At 32.4% G+C, this 22,158-nt stretch overlaps 1 protein-coding gene and 1 pseudogene across 1 annotated transcript; one reads left to right on the forward strand and one right to left on the reverse strand.

The window, feature by feature from the left end:
• Positions 1-8,802: 8,802 nt before the first annotated feature.
• Positions 8,803-11,894, forward strand: LOC115987058 (alpha carbonic anhydrase 7-like). The gene is made up of 6 exons (XM_031110541.1): positions 8,803-8,931; positions 9,307-9,524; positions 9,877-10,086; positions 10,341-10,508; positions 10,593-10,646; positions 11,547-11,894. Exons 1-6 carry the CDS (start codon positions 8,847-8,849, stop codon positions 11,631-11,633), a joined length of 822 nt encoding a protein of 273 aa, XP_030966401.1. The 5' UTR covers positions 8,803-8,846; the 3' UTR covers positions 11,634-11,894.
• A 1,504-nt stretch (positions 11,895-13,398) lies between these two features.
• LOC115986963 lies at positions 13,399-15,221 on the reverse strand (annotated as a pseudogene).
• Positions 15,222-22,158: the final 6,937 nt, after the last annotated feature.

Genomic DNA, 22,158 nt, shown 5'->3' on the forward strand with positions numbered 1-22,158 from the left:
GAAGAGGTCAAGACACCCTTGTTTGTAAAAAAAAAAAAAATAAAAGGACTTGAGAGTCCATAATTTGTTTCGGCATAAAATGTTTTCCTATATAAAATATTTTCAATAAAAAGTTATTTGTTTTCTGTAATATTATTGTGACTAGAAAAATGATTTCTAGCATTTAGGCTGTGTTTGGTTCGTGTAAAAGCATTTCCGGAAAATATTCCATTTTCCGGAAATGCTATTTTTTGGAAAGGAAAATGTTTTCATGTGTTTGGTTGCATTTCAAAAAAAATTTTGAAAAATATTTTCTAGTGTTTGGTTGTGTTCTTGAAAATATCATAGAAACACATTTTCTACTTGTTGCTCACATTTTCTCGGTTGCCAAACGAATATACAGTAACATAAACAAAACCCAGAAAAAAAATCATCAAATCTGGTCAAATCCGGTCACATTTTCTCATAGTTTCTCAATTGCCAAACAAATATTACAATATCATTCATTCCTCAATACATAAACACATACAAAACCCAGAAAAAAAATCATCAAATTCGGTCAAATTGAGAGAAGAAGGAAGAGAGAAAGGTGCGAAGGCGTGGTGCGGTGCTTCGCGATCGCGATCGTCTGGCGTTTGGCACAGTGATCGTCTGGCTAAGCTTGGCGTGACCGGCGTGAGGTAGATCGGTGTTGGTGGCTGGATCGGAGCTCTCGTTCTTTCTCTCGCTCGTTGGCTGGATCGGAGCTCTCGTTGTTTCTCTCACTCGTTGGCTGGATCGGAGCTCTCGTTCTTTCTCTAGCTCTCTCTGTGTTTTGCTTTTTTTCTGGCTGAGCTCTCTCTATGTTGTTCTTTCTCTCGCTCTCTCTGTGTTGTTCTTTGCGTTCTTTCTCTCGCTCTCTCTGTGTTTTGCATGACCCGGAAATGATTTGAAGTGAAAATGAGAGTGTAAAATCATTTCCGGGTCAAAGGCGTAAATTTCGGTCAACAGGAAGTGATTTTCCGAAAAAATTTTATTTTCTGTTGTTGTCAAACACGCGGGCTTGGGGGAAAATGATTTCTTGAAATCATTTTCCCCCAAAACAAACGCACCCTTAGTTGCAACAAAAGTTCCCATCAATGGTAATGGTTGGGGAATGAAAATGGCAGATGACCGATGATGACAACAATAATGAGTTCTTGGTGGCCAATAATGACAGCGATGCCTAGGCATAATGGTGATCATGATTTTTACTTAGGTTTGATTTGACCTAGTAAAACCTAGCCCAATTTGCTAATCACACTAATTAATACATAAATATTGCCAAAACAACTGGTGAATAAGGCATCTCTGGGTTTTCATCCATATAAGCAAGGAAACTAATAAGTAATAACCATTACTCATGATATTCTGCTTTAAGATCCAATAGTTGTTGTAAAAGCTCCACAATTGCTAAAAATCAAGTAATGATCCCTAACAATATGCCACCAAAGTCCAATATAAATAAGATCTCAAGCCATGATTAATTTGAGGTTAAAAATTTAAAATTCATAGCCTTTTAGTCTCTTTGGACAAAAAAAGAAGGTTTCTCTTTCTTTTTTTTTTTCTTTTTTTTTTAATACAAAATAGAAATTCTACTCTAGCCTAATCTAAGTGTATATGTGTGTGAAAGCTCCCTTCTGGAGACTTGAATCATGACCCTTACCCCTCACACCCTACAAGCACTTATACTTATGGAATGACCATTGCACTAAGAGTGTGCGGTTGTAAACCTTAAATCATCTAGATAAACTTAAGTGGGCACTACACGGATCTCCTTAATCTTAATTGACTACTTTTGATTTCACTTACTGCTAAGGTTTATTGCTCAGTCAATTGTATCATCAGCTATCATTAGTTCTGTTAGGTTCTAAATGTTTAGAACAATTGGCAAATCGTAAACACAAACTTGTCTAGATATAAATCTTAGAGTCTATAGATTTTATTAGATAATGCTCAAGGTGATTCAAGTCAAGATTCAAAAACATACAAGCTGTAGGAAGAAGATTTCATAATCTGTCTGGTTCGATCGATCAAAAGACAGGCTCGACCGATCGAAAGTCGTATCTGCAGAATTTTAATTAAGCCCAAACAACAGTGCAAGCCCATTTAGGATTAGGGTTTCTAATCTACTTCTCCCAGTATATAAAGGAAACCCTAAGCACGTTTTTGTGTGGCTTTTCAGAGAGAAAAGAGTGTGCCTCTTTTGTATTTAGGGTTTTGTTCCTAAAAGGCTCTCTTATGTCTTCTACCGGTGCTATTCCTTGAAGAATCTCAAGATCCGGTATTGTAGAAGTTGCTGCCTTCTCTAGTCATCAAATGTGCTGATGATCTAAACCTTCAAGGGTGGTCTTGGAGTCACAAACAAGAGAGTTTGTGTTGCTAAACCTTTGAGTGGGATCTCAAAATCACAAACGGGGGTGTTTGTGTTTTGTAAAGGCCAAAGAAAGAAGGAGTCCGTGGATTCGGAGTTTGCACGTGGTCGTGTCAGTAAGTTCTACTGGTTGGTAGCAATAAGAAGTCGAGTGTGGGGGCTTGTAAGTCTTATTGTATGAACTTCGATTCTTTCTAGTGGATTTGCATTTTACCTTGAGGATAATTAGGTTAAATCCTCCCCAGGTTTTTTACCGGTTTGGTTTTCCTGGGTGATCATATCATTGTCTTATTTATTTTCTGCTGCTATGCATGATATGATTGTTTGATTGTGATAATCTAGACTTGGAATTTGGACTAAGTAACAACTTAGCTAATTAACTAGGTTAATCCAATTGTGTTTTAAGGGGTCTAAAAACCAACAAGTTCTTCTCCAATATATATATATATATATATATATATATATATTAATATCATTAGTTACTCTTATTCTAGCAAAAAGCAACAAGAAATAGCCAGAATAATTTCTTTACCTTTCCCAATTATTTTTGTTAAACTTTACTCTTTTCATTTAGTAGAATCATATTCCTTTTCCCCAAAAAAAGTCATGTTCGATTTATTTAAATTATTATCTCATAGGATTGAAATGATAGCTACATGTCCTTATACTATATTGTCTCAGGTCTGATTCAAACTCTACTTCTCCTTTCTCCGTTCCTACTATCTATCTATAATATTTTTTTTTATTAAAAATATCTCATTTTCTTATTGAATGTACTAATTTAATATGTATTCACTAGCTAGCATGGCTGCAATTCAGTAATAAAGTTTTATTGTGTACCCTTACACTTAACCGGACCAAAAATCGGTTTGTGTTCAGCGACAAAAAAAAAGAGATGATGAACAAGCTAACATGTTATTAAGCAAGAAGGCTGTTGATAGAATTTTTTTTTTTTTCCTTCACTAGAAATGTCAAAGGAAGCAGATGTTCAAACGAATGAGTCTTCCGAAAACCCAATTTTTGCGATAAACTTTTCTACTCTTTGTTTTCCACTCTGATATATATGTGGGTCCACATTGATTTTTTTTTTTGAGAAATAATTACAACATGCTGTTAACCTCGCAACTCGAATCCTTTCCCTTCTAGACCTCCAAGCACTTTGTGCATGAGAATGTGCCAATTTAGCTACAAGGCTTTTGGCCACATTGATTTGTTACTTTGAAAAATTGCTTCAACTAAATGTGGCCCAAATTTAATCTTTTGTATTACAACAGCCACGGATGGGAATTGCCAATACATTCAAAAATCACTCTCGTAATTATGATTTCAATTAATTAGTTTGCGTTATATAATGAGAAGGGTTGCTTACCACTTAAATTTTGTTGTGAAAGTATTGTGTAAATGTTGTAGATATAACATTTCTCTATATAATTGTCCTCTTGCTTGATATAGAAACGTGTTTTCTTGGTTCAGTTTTTTTTATCAATGTAAGCGCATCTGTGGATTCCACACCCAAACAAAAGAATTCAAAATTTAACTCGGTTTCAAATCAACATAAGCACATCCATGGATCCCACACCCAAACAAGAGAATTCAAAATTTAAGGGGAAAATTTTTGTTTGGTTTATTTATTTATTGAGCACTATGGAAATGTGGGCTGAATTATAGAGAAATCTAGGTGTGACAAAGGACAATGCCAAACACATCCAAAAAAAAAAAATAAAAAAATCCAACAAAAAAAAGAAGCAAAAAGTCAAATTTTATAGTAAGCATCAATGTGGTATCTTGTGTTATAGACTTATAGTTACATTCAATTGAGCTAGCTCTTGACGTAATATACTATTTATTTAACTTTTGATATTATAATTTATATTTCAATTCATTCTTCTTACTTTTTTAAATGCAAAATCATTAGATAATTTTTTATTTAATTTTTTTTTATAGAGTTTTAACCTATAGCATCCAATTCTGATAATTGTTCTCTTTATCATTAGAGTAAGATATCAATCAATTTTTTGTGTAAGAAAGGATTGATTAAACCTTAAATATTTTATTTAACCATTATAGAGTACTTTACCAGTTGAGCTAAATAATTTTCTATTTAGATTTTACTAATTGTGATCCTATTTAAGATTTAATTAATTTTTCTTTTCTTCTCTCCCATACTATTTTCTACAAAAGGTTTTCGTATACAAATTGATACTTTAATTAAATTTCCGATTTCAATTATCAAACTAACTAGTAATAAGTTTTCATCCAAATATTTAACACATCAAGCTAACAAAAATAAAAATTACAAGTCTAATATACATGCGCGCGCGCGCACACACAAACACACAAACGCATACATATATGTAGTAGAAGGACTAAAGATATATAGTATGGTGTGGCTGACTATTAATTGCTTGTGAAATGTAGATGAACACAAATAGATTATACACTTTCCCGAAATAATAAATGAAAATGAGATAAGAAATGTTATCCTTAGAGGAAGATTGATCCTAACAAAATGTTCAAGATTCAAGCCTCCCATATATGTTAAGATTGTTTGGGATTATTGGTTAACAAAAAAAAAAAGAAAAAAAAAAGGGTAATAATATGTTATCACATCTCCTTATTATTTCCCACTTTTTGTATTTATTTTTCATATTGAACAGTACGGCTTTCAAATCTACACCAACCGTACGGCTTTCGAAAAAAATGTCATTGTTGAAGGGGATGGTGTGATGTGTGTGATTCACGCCCCCTTAAAGTCTCAAACTAGTACAATTAAAAGGACTCAGCTCTCAGGTCTCCCAAACTGACCGTATCCTCTTCTCTTTTTCTTAACCACCCTCCTTTACCCCAACAAAATAAAAGAAAAATCTGCCAAATATTTTTGTTGGGGTTGTTGTTTTCTGTATATTATTATTATTTGAAAACTTCTGTATGTAATTTTAATGATAAGCCAGTCAAGCGATCTACATAAGACAAATCTAATACATTACCTGAAAGGATTAAAAATTATTTTTGTAAAAATAAAAGTTTAATTATTGCCCTCATATATAGAAATGTACATGGTTTTATTTTTTAATAATAAAAGAAATGTAAACGCTATGATATGTGATTGATACTTGGTGGAGACTGCACAGGTGCAGATATATATTTTCAACCCATAATTTTCTTTTTAAAAAAAGTAAAAAAGTAAATAGTATGTGTTTTTTTTTTTTTTTTTTTTTTTTTTTTTTTTTTACCATTGTAGCAAGAAAATAATAAATATTTAGATCCACCATTAATATTATTTTTTCATTTACCAATAAACACTCACCATATTTATTCAAAAAAAAAAAAACCACTCACTATATTAGTAATTTGTAAAATAGGTTGTATTTTTAACATTATTCAATAAAATCTTCCTACAACGGCAGAAGAGGCAAGAAGGTAAGACCGGCGCATATGAACCTTTGCCTACCATAAATGGTTTTCACATTCGAAAAGCAAATAAAATCATACTTCTAGTTTTTAATTGGAAGTATAGAAAAGTGGGTAATAAAAGGTTCTGATTCTCTAGAAAGAAAAGTAATAAAAGGATCTATTCTAATTATATATATTAATAAAACAGATAGTGTTATTAATAATGGCATTTTAGAATTCATTTTCTATGGAAAAATTTTGTATGGCTTCTACTTCTTCCACAAAAAGTTTCCAAAACAATGAATTGTTCTAGGACTTTTAATTGGTGGGCTCATCATTATTCTAATTAAAATGAGATTTGCACTCCACCATTGTGAAACAATAATAAATTACTCTAATGAAAAAAATACCATATTATTGACTAATTTGGTCAAGTATTACATCATCGTGATTATAAAATTTGTATTAAGATTTTGGTGCATTTAAAAAGGCCATACTCTAGTCTAAAGTCTAAACATCACCATTTACGTCAGTCCAACCACTACATGTTTGGAAAAAATTGGTCTTTGTCATTTCTAAAAAAATAATTCAGTATTTTACCCTCTTTCTCAAACTAATTAGAAAAATGCATCTCTTTTGAAACTCGATTTTCTCAAAATCGAGTTAAGCCCTATAGTGGCGTTTTTAAGAAGTCTATAGTGACGTTTTAAGGACCTATAGTCGCGTTTTGTAACTCAATCTCGATGAAGTCGAGTTATAGGTTAAAAAAAGAAAAAAAAAAATTGCATGTAACTTGACTTCATGGAGATCGAGTTACAAAATGCCACTATAGGGCTCCAGAAATTTTTTTTTTTATAACTCGATTTGGAGAAAATCGAGTTTCAAAAGAGGAGCATTTCTTTAATTAGTTTGGGAAGGGGGGCAAAATGCTAGATTTTTTTTTGAAATGGGCATTTGCCCATTTTCTCCCTACATGTTTAAAACATTGATATATGTAAAACTTTTTTTCTGATCTCATCATCTCCTTAAGGAAGAATAAGATCACATGAACTAATTCATTGACAACATTACACATTTGCATTATGTTTGCATTTCAACCATGTACCACGGATTATTGACCTAGAAGCCAAATTCTTGACTATGTGTTTTTTTTTTTGAAAGTTGACTGTGTTTTTCTGCAGCTAGGAAACTTGCATATTGAATTAATGGTTGGTGAACTTATGAACTTTAGAAAACTATACGTAACTTCTTACGTTTGGAAAATGGCCGATTGTGTAGAATAGGCTGAATATAGTTCCCTTCCACAAGGCCATAAATGCTTAATCGGTCTAACTTAAATTTTTTGGGTTTGTGATGTCATATGTATGACTTTGAATTAATATAAACTTTACCATTTTTTTTTAACATGTTATACGTAAGTACCATAAAATGTTTGTCTTTCTTTTTTTAATCAGAAAATATTTGTGTTTCTTATGGCATCTAAAATTATCTAATCAATGAATAAACTTTAATATTGCACAGAATCCAAAGAAATTAGCTAGGAGGGAGCAGGGGTTTCAAAGAAAAACCCTATTCAATTTTGTCCCAAACACGAAATTCTTCTAGAAATGGCTTGGATAATTCTCGGACTTCCTAAAGTAGTAATTTTCAATATTCAACAACCTTAAAGTTCTCACTACAGTAACCAGATGTGAGGTTGAAATTCACTTTGACCTTTGGTGGCCGGATGATTTTTGGACTCTATATTCAACCACTAAATTGAAATTTCTTGGCCATTGAAAGAGTTGATAGCTAAAATCAGGGATGGACCCAGGATTCATACCTGAGGGGGGCCAAAGTTTAAAAACAAAATTTTTCTTATGAAAATAAAAACTAACATCTATTTCATATTCAACAAAATACTACATACAAAATTAGTATTTCTTAAACATTTCATATTATAAAACACATCAACAAAGTATAACATACAAAATAAAGTGTTTCTTATTTTATGCGTGATTTTTGTTTAGTCTACATTTATTTTTTTATTTTGTTTTTGTAGTTAAAGAGGCATAAATTTTATTTATTTATTTATTTTCTTGTAAATCAATATCTAAATATTTGAGAGGAGGAGAGACAATTTAGGGCAAATCTTAATTTTTTTATATATGTATTTTTTTAATTTTGGGGAGGGGGGGCAATGGCCCCCCTCTGCCCCCAGTGTAGGTCCGTCACTGGCTAAAATTCAATGTTACTCCTATTCTTTTCTTTTTCTTTTGTAATATATATAAAGTTTCTCCTCCTATATTATTTGAAGGAACAATCACATGTACAATATTATTGTCTTGTCACGTTGTCAATTTCCAACTCACATGCTTTGACTCTTACAATTATTTTTAGTTTTTCAGAGAAGTTCACATCAAAGGCCAGTTCATTTCACGGTGCATTTATTATTATTTTTACAATATATATTATGTCTCCCCCTCTGATGATTTGAATGTTTTGCTTCATGCAGATGTGGATGGACTGTATTATTATAAGCGTGTTGCCACTACTTTGGCCTCTGTGGCCAGTGTGTAATTGTTGTTTTGTTGTATTTCTATAAATTCAACTGTTTAACCAAATATATATATACACACACCATACCCAACGGTCCCAACCTAACCTAATTCCCCAGAGTAGAAAGTTGTGCAAATAAATCCGACAATAAAAAAAAATTCAAACCTTCCATTGTAATTCAACTTAACATTCGTCACTATGGACGCTAATCAAAAGGACCCTTCCCCAGCACATTTGAAGAATAATTCAACAAAACCAACAACAAAAAGACACCTGGTCGTCTTCTAAATGCTACGTTTAAAGCATTGCAAAAAAGGACAAGGTTAATTAGAGGACACTTCACCTCGTGTTCCAAAACGTGTTCAAACTTGCTAGCTGAAATGGACATTACGTACATGAAGAAACTATCAATGCCACTTAATGTCAAAACTGATTTTTCTATGTTCATATTACAGAGTTGATGCCTATATAAGAAGCCAAGTGCTCTATCTTCTCTCCATCACACACATACTACAAAAAACAAAAAACTTGAAAGTCCAAAAAGATGAAGCTTGCAACCCGAATCTTCTTTTGTGCCTTCTTCATTGTTCTTGTTTTGCATACACACCCAGCAACATCTCAAGAAGTTGGTAAGGCTGCCACACTTCACATGCATTGAAATCCTTATTTTGTTTTCAATAAACGAAACATGCATGTATGTAAGCGACATAAATGACATGGAGAATAAGTTAAACAGTGCATTAATTTTCTTTAACTTTCTTCAAAGCCTTTCTTTACTCTAGCTTGTTTTTTTAGTAATCTTTCATTTTTAAATGCGTTTTAGAAATTTGAGTAAATTGTATTTTTCTACACTAACTATAGGCCCATAGGGTACTTTATTTCTACTTTTTTTTTTTTTTTTTTACTTAAAGTTTTTGCCGTTAGACTCTGTCACTTATTTCGTAAAATTGTGCTGTTATGATACTTATATATTGTCTCCTTCTTGTTATGCTTAATGGTTGCAGAGGATGAGGGAGAATTTAACTATGATGAGAAAAGTGAAAAGGGACCTTCTCGATGGGGAGAGATTCGACCCGAATGGAGCATGTGCGGACATGGAACAATGCAATCTCCAATTGATTTGTTGAATAAGAGGGTTGAAGTGGTGTCCCATTTGGGGAGACTTAAGAGGAGTTACAAGCCCGCTTATGCCACCCTTAAGAATAGAGGTCATGACATGATGGTAAGCAAAATGAGAATTCTAATTACAACTTTCAACAACTAGCAAAAGCATATGAAAAATCAATGTGAATCCACCAACTAGAAGACAAATCAATAGGGCTATATGTTTTCCAATGTCAATTCATAATGATTTAGTATCATCTCTAAGTCATCTAATTATCTTAACGACAATGACCCTATCGATTGTTAATTACGCTATTTTATTATAGAAAATAATGTGTAGTTGAAAGTTGGATTTGGTGAGATTTTGGTTTCTGCTGTAGACCATAAGGAATAAGTATGAAATCGGCAAACTTATTTATTTTTTTCCTCTCATTTTCTTTCAACTAACTTCTCTTTGTTTGTGAATGCAGCTGAAATGGGAAGGCGGTGCAGGATACATTCAAATAAATGAAACTCAATATGTACTCAAACAGTGCCACTGGCATTCACCTTCTGAACACACACTCGATGGCCGGCAGTTTGATCTTGAGGTGCATTTGGTTCATGAGAGCTCGGATGGAAAAGTTGCTGTGATTGGAATCATGTACAAGATTGGACGTCCTGATTCTTTCTTGTCATCGGTAAGTAAATGTTAGAATAATAGTTAAATAATTAAACTCATTACTTTCCATTACTTAAAATTTTTGAGATAATTGTTAATTTATCATATATAGTACCAAGATATATGTGGTTCTTAATTCAAATCATGTCTCCAATTTATCTTGTATTTAAAAAATTGAAAATCGCATGTATTGAACCTCATATATTAAGATTAGTGTAGGCTTTCACACACATACTTCTCTCTCTCTCTTATGCATATTGGGTTTGTTCATAGTTGACGGATCATTTAGAAGCCATTACCAACACCAATGAAGCAGAGAGCGTGGCGGGATTGATTGACCCAAGGAATATAAAGATAGGCAGTAGAAAGTATTACAGATATCAAGGCTCTCTTACAATTCCCCCTTGTACTCAAAATGTTTCATGGACCATTGTGGGAAAGGTTTGCTTCAAGAACTCATTCAACTAACATTATTTGTTCTAAGATGTAACTTAATTTTGCCCTAATTCTCATCTAACTCATCAGGTGAGGACTGTTACACAAGAACAAGTGAAGTTGCTTCGCGTGGCTGTTCATGATGTGAGTAACTATTACTACTAAATATGAGACATTTTTTGATAGTGTCTTAGATTTGGGTTTAAGTTATATTTAATGTAACTTTTTTTCAATGTTAGATTTGTTTAATAACTTTCTATTGGATATGTTTTTTTTGATAATTTCACTTTTGGATTACACATTGTCTACTTATACCATACATGATTACAAAATATCAAGATATTCAAATATAAATAACTATAATCTCATGTATAAAATGTTAAAATTTATAGTTTATTTTTGTAACTATAAAATTATATATATAAAAAAAGGTATGTATTAAATAATCAATAATATCTAATGGATATGAAATTTGATATGCTTAAGTAACATAGAAAACATGCAATCCGACTACGAAAATTTTAAAATAATAATCTAACAAAAAAGTTATTAATGTCTAATAATGTAACATTAATTTAGAGTTAAATTTATATTTAAAAATTTTCACATTTGAATTATATGCTTTCTTTATTTTTTACATGCACACCAAAATTTTTGTTAACCAAATCTTATTTATTATTGAATATATGAACTCATATTTTGTGTTTAATTTTTAAATCACAGAAAACCTTAAAATTTAAGTATCTTATACATGAGAATTATAAGATTGTTACTAATGAATTATTTTGATATTTTGTAAGCAATTTAGTTGTAAGAGAATATACAATCTAAGCATTTATGGAAATGAAATCCAATAAAAATATATAACAACGGATGTATTTTGACAAAAGTTATAAATGAGGTAGGGTTCTCACGTCCTCAAACCCTCCATTTCTAATACAAGTTTCATCAGTCCCAAATTTTTAATTATAAAAGTACAACATATATATATTATTCTTGTAGTTATGCTACTTGTTTGATTTTTTTTCTTTTTTCTTTTTTCAGGCTTCAGATACTAATGCAAGACCACTGCAACCAATAAACAAGCGCATGGTGCATCTTTATAGACCAAGTGATCCCAAAGACGATTAAAATCTTCATCAACAGAGAGTTAGGCTGGAAATAATGGGCGAATTTTCTTCATCAACAGAGATTTTTTACATTTATTACCCACTACCTTGTAATTTTTAGTCACATTCTAGGGTTCCCAGCCCACTTATAGTTCAGAAGTAGGGATATGGTGATGGTTAAATATAGGAATTGGGTCTTGAAGCTTTGACGGGTACATATAGATTACCCTGTTTTGTATACCTAAATAAATGAATTAAATTTATAGATTTACATTCTTTGTTACTTAAAACAAATGCATGCATTAAAAACATGGGAAAGAAAGGTAGACTTAATAGCAAAAGGAGCTTGCTACCTACCCCTCACGGAATCATAGGCCTCACAAAATAAGCTATGGAAATTTTGCCTTCCAATCTTCCATGAACAAGGCAATATTGAGTTTTCAAATGCATTTAATTCCTCTCAGCCTTAATGGTGGAGTAACAAATGGTGAATATATAGAAACTCTCTCAAAAAATGGGGTGAGCCCAATATGGGAGAATAGTTGGAGCAAAGGTGTTAGCCCTCACCAAAAAAAGACTCGTTTCCATGAAGAACAGTTGAATGTAATTAACCATAACAGCAAGCCACACCAGAAATCATACGATGACATGTGTTAAAATTTAAAGGAAAAAAAATGAAATTGATTTAGAGACTGTAGAGAGAGAAGTAAAAGAAGAACCATGTAATTCAGCTTGATGGTTAACCCTATGTGCATAGTAGAAAGTCTCAAAGGGTTAAATTTTGCTATATTGAATTATTTATTACAAAGAATCTAATATAGAGTATATTATATATAGGAAGATATTAGGCTTTATTGGTAACCTTAAAACAACTGTAACCTATGGTATTACAAAACCGCAATAGTTCATGATATTCCACAAAATCATATATGATCTATTTATTTATGAAATATCCTAATATATTTTATCAATACATAGCACAATAAAAGTTAATTTGTCTTTGCTTCTGTTCAACTTGAAAAGAATAACTATTTGAGGTTGTACAGAATGCACTGAAAATTTCACATGCACTCTCACAATTCTAGTGAGCCCATTTCAAAGGCAGAGAGAGAGTGTATGAAAATTTTTGTGCCTTCCGACTTTTCGTTTTTTAAAAGATGAAGCAAAAGGGGAAGAGATTGTGTCCAAGCAAAAATGAATGGGATCCAACAAAAGCATTGGTAGACGGTACAGCAAGAAGTCAACAACGAAGACATGCGTAGAGTTTGGTTATATATATGTCACATTCAGTCAAAAAATGCAAATGGAATCAAACAAATCATATCCTCCATTAACATATTTCTCAAATCTTCCAAACAAGTTTGGATCCTTTTCTTTGAGGACACTAGCAAAGAACATTTGGGCTTATTAAGTGATAATTATAATACAAATCCAATTTAGAAATTAGCAGGCTATTTTTATATGTCTGGTGCACCGTGCATGCTCTTATATTTAGTAAAAGAATTCCAACATGGTTCATGAATTTGAACTTTTGGTTGCATATAAGAATGAATAAATAATCTGATGGAGTTCCTAGATAATAGAGATAAATTGTACAAATTAAGAAGAGGGAGAGGAATTTTAACTTCCAAATATTAAAATTTACACACTTGAGGTCCTGTAATGCTAAGTATGAAGCCGGGCCTATATATATCCATAATATTACTGTGCATAAATTTAATAACTAAAGAATGTTTTACCAGACCTGGTAATAAATAAAATCTGGTTCTTAATGATTTAGTAATTGATAGTCATACCATTCTGGCAAGGACTTTCATGATATCATCCATAGTTGGCCTATGCAGAGGGTCATCTTCCAAACAAGCCTTGGCTAAAACAGCTAAACATAAAGCCTCTGCAAGAGGATAATCATCCTTCAAAGATGGATCCATGAAATTCCTCAATTTTTCAAAACAACCACCTTCACTAGCTCCTCCCAAGAATGTGATGGATTCCTTGAATGATTTTCCGTCAAGGTCCTCCCATGCCGAGATTAGCCCAAGCAAAATAACTCCAAAGGCAAAAATGTCTACCTTTTCAGAAGTTGAGCCATGATGAAGGTACTCTGGTGCAACCCATCCTCTGACACTATCTTTACTATCCATTTCTTTCACAGGCCCAACAGCAGCACTGGTTCCAATATTTACTAGTTTTGCTCTCCAATTTGTAGTCACAAAAATATTTGTACTACTCAGGCTCAAGTGTGCAAGGGGGAGAAAAGTGCAATAATGTAGATAGTGAAGTCCCGTTGCAATATCAAAAGCAATTTGTGTCCGCCTGTGCCACTGGAGAGGATTAGATAAGCAGTGCCTCAAGCAGCCGTTGCTAGGGAACTCAAACACAAGATAAGAACAGGAAAAGTCACTTTCCCATAACAAGCACCATGTAAATTCACAATATTGATGTGATTAATTTTTGAGTGTAAATCAATAGCCCACCGGGTGTTTTCAAACCTTGTCGGTTGGATCATCACTTCAACATTATTGATCAACCCCTTATAGACCTCGCCGCCAATCTTGTTTTCTTCGCTGAAATCTCTAGTTGCTTTCTTGAGGTCCTCTATGCTGTACATGAACAATGAGTATTTTATTTCAACAAGAATATCCGGAGATAAACATGAATTTGCAGACCTTGGGGAGCTTCTAACTTGTGAACAAGAGATTAGAGAGCTTCTAAACATGAACTTCTCGCCCTTCAATTTCTTTAATGCCTTTATACCACATGCAACCAAAGCTACAAGTACCAGAATCGCACCAGCAATAGATATCGCCATATACAAATTCCTTGATTTTGTGCTTTTTGGTTTTTTTCCGTTCGAAATTGTGGGAAGAAAAGCAGGAGTTGGAGGTGGAGGATCTGGGACACTGAAATCCATTACTGGAACTTTTGTCAATAGTATCAAAACCGCTGTGTTTGGAAAAACGGTTGGCTTAGGTTCTAAATGATTAACAACCCATAAATCTTCAGGAGAGATACTGAATTTCTTACTCAATGTACCTGTTTCATCTCCTTCTATAAAAGGGTACATCACAAGGTAGATCACTCTTTAACTTGTAGTGAAATTATCAGGACAAGCACATCTCAATGGCACTTGAAGTTCAGAACCAAACTCGGGCTGCTTTCCTTGAGATGGGTTTGCCCCATTAAGGATAGGCGATTTTAATAACCCCTCTAAAACTCCACAGGCAATCTCAGAAAATATTGTGTTGCTCAGGACTTTGTAGCTGACATTTGCCTGAAAAAAACGGTCTGAGCAAAAACAGTTAATTGGAACAAGAACTTCTCTATCTGGTTTAAGTCTCTCATCAGAAGATGTAACACTGTTCTGTTGAAGCACCTCGGAGGAGTTCAAGTTGAACAAGTCTGAGATGCTCGAAATAGTCTGAAAATATCTGTTAGCTCTGTAGACTAGGAATGTGGTGCATGAATTCTGGAAGGAATATTGGCATTCGTATCTTGAACCATTGCGCGGTTCTGAAGAGCAATCTGATGGGTCATAATACTGTTGAGTGAAGCAAGAATTTATGCAAATCCAGATGACAAACCAGAGATAAATCATTGTCTTCTGAGATCAAATATGACACATTCTAATTGGTGATTTAAGAAAATAAAGAAGTCTGGACTAAGTTTTGAAATATGAACTAGTTGTATGTATCAGGTGGTCGATGACTTGATGCTAGAGATATCTTTGGCAGGACCAATATGACAGTTGTCAGCGATAATTTGCCAAATTCTGTTTGGAAGCTGGCAATGATTGGCCGGTGACATTGGAGATGGTCTGCTTTATTTATTAATCATAGATCCGCCTGTTCTACAAGGTCAAAAGTATAATTAAAAAAATGTATTTGATACCATCAAATGCCGGCCATTAGAAATTAGAACATTGTACATAAGAAAGCTTTTTTAGTTCTTCCTGCTTGTCCTTTTGCCACAAACAGCCTCCCTAGTCCCCACAATATTACAATGACACCAAATTTTCTCCCGACAAATTAACTAAACCAAATTTTAATATCAATTTCATGAAATCTTGAATATATATATATATATATATATATGTATGTATGTATAAAATAGCAATCTATGGTGTTAACTCCGTGTTAATTGCTCTCTATTATCAGGCCAAGACACCAATTTGGTTTTTGATGTAAGTGAGACTTGAACCCAGTGATGACTCTAGAAATTTTTTCCAGATGGTCATGAAGAAACTTAAATTAAAAAAAATAATAATAAAAAGATAAATTCATATATTGACAAAAAAAAAAAAAAAAAAAAAAAAAACTCAAATACATGAAGTCTTACAATTTTTCTTCTACGAATTTTTTTTTTTAATTTCTTATTTATTTTGAAATTGTTGTATGATAATCTTGTATTCAGAATCTTGTGCATATGACTTTGTAGTTTGCTAATAAAAAAAATATCCAAAAAAGTTTTCCATTATATTCAAAATCTTATGGTTGAGTCCTAAAAAAAGAAAAAAAGGAGTACATGTTAAAAGGCATTTTTTTTTTCTTCATAATGTAAAAAGTTTAAAAAACAGTACATGTTAAAAGACATTTTTTTTCCTTCCTAATGTAAAAAGTTTAAAGTAACATGATGTACCTGGCTGAAGGGCAATATTGATGTATTTTCTTGAAGCATTCTTGTATAACTAAACATGGGATTGAACAACTTTGGGGGAAGGGATGATGATTGAACACCTTCTAAGAAAAAGAGGAAATAGTAGCAAATGATTAAACTTAACAAGCAAAGCTAAGAAAAAAAAAAAGATTAAAAGAGGAGAAATATTAACAAATGGTTAAACTTAACAAGCAAAGCTAAGAAAAAAAAAAAGATTAATAACACAACTATAGACTTAAACTAAGAAAAGAAAAGGGAAAAGAAAGATTAAATACCTCAGTCGAGACTCTTAGAAAGAGACTATTTATTGGAATCAATTCCTTCAGTATACCCAATAGAACAGAAGCATCACATCCCTGTACCAGTACCAAATTGAAACTGATACGAATCAGTTTTAATACCCTGTTTCTTCAACTCTTTGTTTCACAAAAGCTAGGATATACATAAAAAATAAACTTTCTATTTAGGCTATCACATATATGTTTTAGTTTTGTATTCCCATTTATCTTATTTTCACACTCTAATGTGTCTTTTCTTTCTTTTTCCTTTTTTAAATTTTATTTTGGTGATAAGTAAAAAAAAAAAAAAAAAACCATCTGTGTTTGCAAATAAATTAATAAAAAGAAACTAAAAAAACTTTCTCCTTTCCACACTCAAATGTGCCTTTGCCTTTTGTTTTTGGGTGATAACTAATAAGTGAAAAAAACCATTCCGTAGTTGCAAACAAATAAAACTAAAATGAAAAAGAAGATGTGAGTAGGTATGAAAGGAAGCAAATGAAAAGAAATATTACCCCTTTGCGGCAGATTCTGAAATTGATGGTGGACTTGTGATGCTTGGCAGTGGCTATGTTTGGCAACAAAATCCTGGATGAGAGAAAGAACTAGCTATGTTTGGTAGCCAAAATTCAGAGTTAAGAGAAAGAAAGGAGAAGGAGCACTTGAGAGAGAGAAAAATGAGAGGGAGAGGGAGCACCTGAGAGACAAAGAGAAACAAATGGGTTTTGGAATTTCAGGTTTAGTAAGTGAGGGAGAAAGTGGCATGGTTTGAAAATTTTTCAAGGGCAAGATTGTCTTTTTATTTGAGTTTGGGGGAGTAAATTGATGTGGCTTTTTTTGGACAGATGTCAGTCATTTATTGGGTATGAAACACCAAATCTGATGCTGAGCTAGTATTATGGAAACATGTTATACTTTCTCCATATAGACAGCGGTAAGTGGCAGGTATCAACATTTTCCTCTAGTGTCCTCCTACCCATGAAAAAGACTTCTATATATTGTAAAAGCTGTACTTTGCTTCTATGCCTAAATTTAGCATTTCAATTAGTGCTCAGTGCTCACTCCTTTTAAAAGAGAGAGGAAAACTAAAGGATTGAATGTAATTCAGTTATACAGCTTACGTTTTCAACCCAATAAATTAATAAATAAATCTTAATAATTGCATTTTTCTATATATAAAAAGCATGAATGCACATAGCTACAGTAGCTACAGTGTCTTTGGTTTGTTCAATTGACACTGTAGCCACAGTAGCTATAGTGTTTATTTATTTATTTATTTTTATTTAAATATTTATATGAGCTAATATATATATTGTTATACTGACACAATAATTTCACAATATTTTTATAATTATTGAGGTGTCAATTTCTTATAGGTCGAAATAAAATAATAAAATATAAAACTGTGACTAACCACGACTGAAAATAAATTGAAAGCTCGAAAATGTGTTAAAACACAAGAGCTGATTAGACCCCAAATTAAAAATTACGACTCGATTGATTTTACTTACACTTATACTAAGTGTGGAATAGAATAAATGCGAGCAGATAAACAAATAAACTACTCTAACCCATAATCATTATAACATAGCAGTAAAATGAAAGGTAACAAAGTAGGGAAGAAGAATGTAAACACAAGATAACATGCCGATGTGTTATCGAAGAGGAAATCGAAGAACTCGACGAAAAACCTCTCCGCTGCCCTCCAAGCGGTAATCAATCCACTAGACAATCAGTCGGGATACATGGGTTAGCAAGAGACCCTCCAAGCTTAATCTACCCGATGCAATTAAGCCCTCCAAGCTCCTACTCCAACAAGGCTTCTCGGAACTGTGTCTTGTCTAGCTCTCCAAATCCCGCAATACGGCCGATTGCATCTGCGAAAGCCTGGCTTCTTCCAATGCTTCCCAGCAATACAAAAACCTCACTTGACACTCTAAAAGGGTGTGGTAAGTGTTTGGGCTATCAACCTCTCAATAGTATGGAAACGGAGAGGTAGGAGTTGAAGAAAAACTACAAGTAATTATGTAGAGAATTGTGGGTATAACAATCTCTAACTTTCAACGTTTGTGGTTAGGGTTTTCTCTTAGAAGCACTTATCAACATATGTGGGTAATGTGGGTATACATAGTGTAGGTATAGAAAGTGTGTATCAGAAATGACAGTCTGGCAAAACAAAATTTCGTGGGTATCTCGCGAGAAGGCCTTACCCGCGAGACACTTGCGAAACACAACTATCTCTGTCTTGTTTTAACTCTTCGCATTCCAATCATGTGCAGGGCACATGCATCACTTCGTTGGATGCTTACTCGCGAGCTACTCGCGAAAACACTTCAGTCTTCAATTTACCTTGAGTCTTCACACACTCTCTCTCTCTCTCACACACACCTCTTACAAATAAATCTCACATAAAATACAGGGTATAAAAGATTGAACAGAATTACAATCAAATTTGTCACGGAATTAAAGCCAACAAAACACATAGTTGTAAATTACAACTTTACATAAATGTTTTGTGTCTTTTAGTTTGTTCAATTGACACTATAGCTATAGTGAAAATAGGGTTTTTTTTTTTTTTTTTTAATCATCGGTTTGTGCTTTTTTTTTTCTTTTAAATATTTATATAAGTTGGCATATATATTGTTATACTGACACAACAAATTTTACAATATTTTCAAAATTATTAAGGTGTTAATTTCTTATAGGTCGAAATAAAATAATAAAATATGAAACTGTGAATAGCCACGACTGAAAATAAATGTTTTGTGAAAATGTTGTTACATATGTTGTGTGAATGTGTAAAAGCTACAGTGCATTTTTGTTTGCTCAATATCTACTGTTCATCATTTTTTTTTTTTTTTTAGTCATCGGTTTGTGCTCTTTCTTTTTTAATATTTATATGAGTTGACATATATATTCTTATACTAACGCAAAAAATTTTACAATATTTTCAAAATTATTGAGGTAGCAATTTCTTATAGGTCAAAATAAAATAATAAAAAATGAGACTGTAACCAACCACAACTGAAAATAAATATTTTGTGAAAATGTCATAAACACTTGTTGTTATCATAATATTTTCATAATTGTTGAGATCTTAGTTTCTTATAGATCAAATGAAAAAAAATGCTAAGTCCACAACATTTTCACATTAATTTCACAACAAATCATAGAGAAGCTACTATTGATGGATAAAAAAGTGATATCAGTCGTGGGTGCATTTTAAAATCGGCAACAACTTGCCATCTAAAATTTGTTATGAAAATATTATGGAGATAACATTTTTATAAAATAAATAATAATATATCATACCAAAACTTTCAACGGCTAAAAATAAAGGTATTGTGAAAATATTGTGATATTTTGTTGTATTCATGGACTTCTTTTTTGGTTTAGTTAAATTTGGTGAGCAAAAATTCATTTTTTTATGCACAATTTTCTTCTGTTGGTTTTTTGTTTATTGTTTCTTTTAATTCATAGTTTAAAGTGGTTGTTCCAATTAAAAACTAATAACAATTTACTACCTAGGATTTATTGTGAAAATGTTATGGATGTAGCATTACTCTAAAATAAAATTATAAAAGATCATACCATGGCCCACCATAGCTAAAATAAAGGTATTGAGAATATATTGAGACATTTATTGTGTTTTTGGCTTTTTTTTTTTTTTTTTTTTTTTTAAGCCAATTTGTTGAGGCAAAATTCATAGTTTTACGGATAGTTTTCTTGGGTTGACTTATTTATTTATTTATAACACATTGGTTAAAGTAAAAAACACATAGTTTTACTAACAAAGAAGAATTATGGAAAAAGGTATTTTCCTCCTTTATGTTTGAGGTAGTTTCATCCCTCTAACTTTAAAGTTGAATAATTTCCTCTTTTATATTTTGTAGACAAGTATATAGTCTCTGCTGTTACTCTCTTAGCTAAACCTTAACAAAATATTATGATTTCTAGAATATTTCATTATGCAATATCTAAAATGCCACACGAAATTTTAATGTCCCAAAAAAGTTTTTCGTGTATTTTGAGTTTTATGTATTAGTCATACTTAGAAAGTAAAAATGGTGATGTATGGTATTCTATTTGTTACCTAAAAAAAACTGATTTATTAGTGGTTTAAATCTTCTAGATTTATAATTTTATGATTTCATTTAATGAAAACTTCAATGACATATGTCTTTTGTTATTTTGTTCTTTTTTTATTTTGTTTGCTTTCTTAAAAAGGTGTTCATTAAGAATTAAGTAAACTAAGCATTGTAGTTAGGCTCATAAAATTAATAAAATGATAAAGAAGGAAGTATGAATAACAAATTATTCATTACAAATGGTTGTAGGTATTTAATTTGATGAAGAGTTTCAATTGTAGCATATGTCATCATTTATTGCGAAAATTTAAATATTGTGACAATGTTTTATCACACCTTATTGTTTATTGTTGGAAGATTACCACATTTGTTATTATTCTTAGTAGAATTTTTTTTGTGAGTAGATATATATACCATCTTTAGTAAATAGGATCTACGAAATGAAAAAGTATTTTATATCAAATGATATCACATTATCTGTATCAAAATTCAATAAATGAGAGGCATATGTGCAAAAATAACTACCCACTAACATGTCTTTCAATTGTTATTGGGTTAGTAATTTTTTATTGATATGTCTCACACTTACTGAATTTTGATACCGCTGACATAGTATCATTTGATACCAAATACCTTCTCCTTAGAGAATTAGTATTGGTGGTGCTAAAAAACTATATTGCTATTTTTAGCACCACCAATCGCAAAAGTGAGGCTGCAATGGTGGCTTAGCTACAGTACACAACCGAAAATGGTTGTGCACTATAGCTCAAAAGCTAAACCAATATATTATATTTTTTTTTCTTCTTGTGTCCTTCTTCCTCTCTTCCTCACTCTTGCCAACCCTAGCACCTACCCCTGCCTTATGCCGACCCAAGCCCTTGCCTAGCGCCAGTGTGGGTTACTATGTTTCTAGGCATGGGATTCTCGGCATGGCTGTGTGTGAGTGTTGGTGGTGGTGGATTGTTGATTGGTTTGTGGATTGTTTCGATTCGTGAGTTGATTTTTTTTGTTATTTATTTATTTTTTTTCTTTTTCTTGTTGGTTGCTGGTTTTTTGGTTGAGCTTAAGGCTACCATGATGGTGGTTGTGGTTTGGTGGTGTCGTGATGGTGATGGTAATTAATTTGGGGTAGTGGGTTAGGTGGCTTGAAGAGAAGAAGAGTGGGTTTGGTGGTGGTTTGGCTGGGTTTTGCGAGTTTTTTTGGGTTTTGTGGTGGTTGGGTTTCGTGGGTCAGTGATGGTGTGGCTGTGTTGGTGGTGATTTGTGTGGTGGTTTTGGGCTAATTTGGCAGTGGTTGTGGGTGGTTGTTCCTGGTTGGCAATGGTTGTGGTTTGAGTCATTGATCGGTTTGTGTGGTTTTTTATTTATTTATTATTTTTTATTTTTTTTCCAGTAATCGTTGTTTATTGTAGTGGATATATTATTTTATTGTGTTAAAAGCTAAAATAAAACCACTGATATTGGATATTTTGCAAAGTGAGAAGGTAAAATAAATAAAGTAACTTTTTGTGGTGCCAAATAACTA

This window comes from Quercus lobata, chromosome 1 (assembly GCF_001633185.2).
Source record: "Quercus lobata isolate SW786 chromosome 1, ValleyOak3.0 Primary Assembly, whole genome shotgun sequence".
Lineage (NCBI taxonomy): Eukaryota > Viridiplantae > Streptophyta > Magnoliopsida > Fagales > Fagaceae > Quercus > Quercus lobata.